Source organism: Mesoplodon bidens (assembly GCF_964165515.1).
Source record: "Mesoplodon bidens genome assembly, chromosome: 19".
Lineage (NCBI taxonomy): Eukaryota > Metazoa > Chordata > Mammalia > Artiodactyla > Ziphiidae > Mesoplodon > Mesoplodon bidens.
Genome location: NC_138179.1, coordinates 10,830,991 through 10,835,659, shown reverse-complemented (window position 1 = coordinate 10,835,659; position 4,669 = coordinate 10,830,991). Strand labels below are relative to the sequence as shown.

The 4,669-nt window shown below is 44.6% G+C and overlaps 1 protein-coding gene across 1 annotated transcript; it reads left to right on the top strand.

The window, feature by feature from the left end:
- Positions 1-1,007: 1,007 nt before the first annotated feature.
- LOC308607658 (C-C motif chemokine 8-like) lies at positions 1,008-2,528 on the top strand (the record flags this gene model as incomplete). Its single annotated transcript, XM_081219821.1, has 3 exons — positions 1,008-1,083; positions 1,900-2,017; positions 2,423-2,528. The coding sequence occupies 3 exons, from the start codon at positions 1,008-1,010 to the stop codon at positions 2,526-2,528; spliced, it is 300 nt and encodes a 99-aa protein (XP_081075947.1).
- Between the last annotated feature and the right edge of the window lie 2,141 nt (positions 2,529-4,669).

Genomic DNA, 4,669 nt, shown 5'->3' with positions numbered 1-4,669 from the left:
TAGCTATAATACCAAAAGCAACATCTATGAAAGAAAAAAATTGATAAATTGGACTTTATTAAAATTTAAAACTTCTGCTCTATGAAAGCCATTGTTAAGAATATAAGCTACAGCCTGTGGAGAAAATATTTGCAATGCACATATCTGGTAAAGGACTTGAATGCAAACTATACAATGAACTTCTTAAAGTCAACTGTAAGAAAAAAAAAACAAATTTTAAATGGGCAAAAGATTTGACACCAAAAGCAAAAGACCCTTTTCAAACAGACCCATTCTACCTGAATCTGCATGATATATTGGGCTTCCGCATATCATTTCACTTGGAAAGAAACTTTAGTGTCTAGATAAAATATTTGGAAATCACCACCCTAAAAGATCCGTATTTGCCGCCCACTTCTTAGGCTCCACAAAACATTCCAGGGCATTAAGACTTGAAGATTCCTAGATTCTATCGTTCTGCTAAGGTTCTATCAAGCTACCTGTATGAGGTTCTAAAGGAGCCTGACTGATTTAGGATGGCAGGGACACGAATCTGACAAAGAGACCAGGCAAAGCCTTAGGGCCGCATCCCAGACCTCCCAGGACATGGGGAGGGTCAGGCACTTGGTTCTCTTCACTCCGTTAGGAACTCAACTTCTACTCTTCCTTTCCAACAGATCATGTTCCATTTCAAAGAAATCAGAGCCCTTAATAGGCCAATGAGGTCACTTCCTACACTTTACTGGGCATAACCACATACCCTTCCACCACTGCCCCACCGTCTAAACAAATGATGGAAACTGCACGACTTCCTTTTCTCGGTGTTTGGAAATCACCACCAGGATCTGGTACCTACTCACCACATTTAGGGGCCTATTTTATCCTTCCTTAAACACAACCCTGCCCACGGGCTCTGTTCCCTATAAAAGGCACGCAGATCAGCCAGAGGAGCCAGAGTTGCAGAGAAGCTGAGACCAACTCAGAAACCTCCAACTCTCAGGCTGAAGCTCCCGTGCTCACCCTCCGGTATGAAGGTCTCTGCAGCCCTCCTGTGTCTGCTGCTCACAGCAGCTGCCTTCAGCACCCAGGTGCTCGCTCAGCCAGGTAAGCCTCCTCTCTTCTTAAGCCTTAACATTTTAACTACCCCTGGCACAAACACCTGGCATGAGTCATCCCATGCTTGATGCATAGCCTACATTTAAAAGATGGAGAGAATGAAATCCAGAGGGGAATTAAGAAGAGCTGGCATGTCACAACTGGTCAGAGGCAGAACCAGAACTAGAAGCCCAGGCCACTGGAGCCAGGCTCCATTATCTTTCTCGATACCAGCTTTGGGACATTAAATGCAGCTGCTATCTCAACGATCCTCACCTTGTTTGGAGATGTGGCACAGAAGGAAGAACCATTCCTCATTGTGGATAGGAAGGACATTTCGGGCAGTAGTAGAGAGGAAGAAACTCTTGCTGGAGGTTTCAAATGTTGGATTATGGTCCAGGGTAGCTTCCAGAAGAGTGGCTGTGTAAGGAGGATAAGGACCCAGAAGCATCTCAGCATGTGACATAGGTTGGCTCTAAGCCCATGGGGACAAATAGCTGGGAAGCAAGGTCTCAGAACTTATCTTCCCAGGGTCAGAGGTTTTGGATCTGTAGACCCTCCAAATCACGCTACAAGGATTAATCTTGTTACTCAAGATTTCTCCATCTGCAGTCAACAATGAGGGGCCCCATAGTTCAGCAGAGGAAACTGACTCACAGATAACATTTTTTCTATGGGATCTGGACTAAAGCTCTGAACTAGGAAATGGTAGGTCTTAGTTAGAACTTGTGTATTTGCTTCGTCTTCTACCTTCTCCTTCTTCTCTTACAAATGCAGGCTGACAATACATTATAACTCTCTGATGCTTTGTAAAATGTTTTTCAGATTCAGTTTACATCCCAATCACTTGCTGCTTTACTGTGATCAGTAGGAAGATCCCCTTCAAGAATCTGGACAGCTACACAAGAATCACCAACAGCCGGTGTCCCCAGGAAGCTGTGATGTGAGTGGACCATGCCCGGGCACCGTCAGCCAAAAATTCTCTCTGAGTTCTATACTTCCAAATGAGTCAGATAAATATGCCATCTAATCCAAAGGACCCTTTACCCCAGAGACAAATGAAGCCCATGAGAAGGAATCCATACTCACTCCAGGCTCTTCTGGAAGCTTGGTCAGATCATCCAAGTTCCTTTAGCCAGGAGCTAAAGGAAGGCTTCCCCTGGAGCAGTAACAACAGAACTTCCTTTCTGGAAGAGAGGCCTCTTCCTCCCATTTCTCCTTCTTCCTGTCCCCAACCAGCCTCCTCAACCAGGGAGCAAGGGCTAATCATGTCCAGGGGCCAACAGGCCAAACTCCTGGGAAAAATCCTCAAGACACTCCAATTAACTGTGCCCTCTTTTCCCCACAGCTTCAAGACCAAAGCGGACAAGGAGGTCTGTGCTGACCCCAAGCAGAAGTGGGTCCAGAATGCCATAAAGCTCCTGGATCAAAAGTCCCAAGCCCTGAAGGCTTGAACCTTCATACCTGGACTGAGAGACAGTCAGAGCCTTGGAAAATCTTATTTATTTCCCCCCAACCTTCCCCAGCTGTATTATTTTATTATAATGTCCAAAAAGAGGTTCTTTGTCTAATAATTTAAAACACATAGTTTCTTAAACAATAATTATATTTAAGTTATTTATGTTTTTACTTTATCTGCCATAAATCCTAATGAATGTAAAAACACAACATCTGGTGATGAGTCTTCCTTTGTGAGCTCAATTAAGTTCATGGTAAGATGGCACTGTTCTCCCTCCTACCTGCCTGTAGTATCGTGAGGTCCTTCCACTGATCATCAGAGGGAAACACCTTTGGATTCTTAGGAAATCAGTGTTCCTGTAAGTCGATGTGTGCTATGTAGTATTGTGATGGAAATTAATGTTATTAAATGACTATGGTATTTTCAAAGAAAAAATCTATATAATCTTAAACTACTTGGTCTTATTTTTCATGGGGTAATGCTTGGCAAGAAGGGAGAAAATGGCAGCAACGAGTGACAATTTGGGGTGTGAGGATCATCCTCTAAATTGAGTCTTTTGGACTCAGCTGAGGATTAGGGAGAACCTAGAAGGACCAGACCAGACTGTTCCAGCCCTGTGGCTCCAGTCCCTAAATCACCTGCCCTTATTTAATAGAATCTAGATTCCTATTGCTTTTCTCTCCACGCTTACCTTTGCCTGGTCTCTCTCTTGATCTCTTGCAACAGTCTTCAAACTTTTCTCCATAGCCCCAGGTTTTCTCCATCTAATTAATTCTCAAACCCAGAGTAATGTCCCAGAAATGAAACTGAGTCTAACAGGAAACTAGATGTTTATAACTTAGAGGTCCACTTAAGGTTCTTTACTGGAGATGAGCCTTCAACAGGACCGGTCTTGAGAGATTGGAATAGGATGGGAAATGAAAGGATTCTTCAGAACTGATACAGGAGGGAGATGAGGGGAGTGGGCCAGAGGAAGGAATCCCATCTGGCTGGGCTCTGGGAAGAAAGAGGAGTCAGAGTTTAAGAAACGCAGGTTGGAGCCAGGTTGTAGGGGCTCTTGAATTTCAGATTGGGCAGTCAGCAGGTAATAGAGAGGCACCAAAAGTTTTGAAATAGGAGAGAAGGAGAATATCACATTCAGAGGCGAGCATCAGGAAGAATAACCTAGTATCTGGGTACAGGATGGAGTGTGAGAGATAGAGGCCTGAGAGCAGGCTGCTGCCATGGTGCAGGGGAAATGATGGGGACATAAATGGTACAGGGTGGGAGTGGAAATGAAGTGAGGAAGAATGGGCCAGAAAGAGTGATAGGTTAAATGTTGTAGAAGGTTGAGAATAATTGACCAAGACACAGACCCTTCTCTTATAATCTTGCAAACCAATATCTATAGGGCTTGCACCCTTGAGACACAGAATGAATTCATCTCTATCACTATACCCTCAACCCTCCATCTCAAGAATTTGCAAAATCCATTTGAAGGCATGGAATCTCCTTTCCTTAATAGCCTCTTAAGGTCAAGATTCTCTTGTACTTCGTGAGCATAGCTGGATCCTTTTTCAGACATGAGGCCCAAAGTACCAAGGCACAAAGACCAGACCCCTCATTAAGGGAAAGAAGATTATTGTCCTGCCGACCCAAGTCCAGGGGGGCTCTCATTGGTTGGAGAAATACCATGATTCCAGTACAAACATGGAAACAAAGCAAGGCAATGTTTCTGGGCTCTGATCTCAGAACTGACCCTGACTCTCTGAGTCACTTACAGCAAGTCAACTTCTCTCTCTGGCATTAAGATGCCCCATACAAAAGTGGAAGTTGTTCTGTGTCACAGGCAGGAAGTGAGAGGATCTGGCAGACAACCTCATAAACTCTCTCCTGCTCTAGGAGCCATGTCTCCTGGGAACTTGGCCACATCTGTTGGCTAGGGTAGGGCCAGGAAGAAAGTGTCTAGAATTAAAACCACTGAGCCAGCCGGAGCCCAGCCTAATGGCAAACACCTGCAAGTCAGGTCTATAACCTGTCTGAAGATAAGCTTTCCATTGAAGTCCAAAGTAGCACACCTAAACCCCAGGCATCTAAATAAGGCATCTAAAAGTCAGCTGGGCAAAAGGGGTGCTTCCAACCACAGTAGGCTCCATC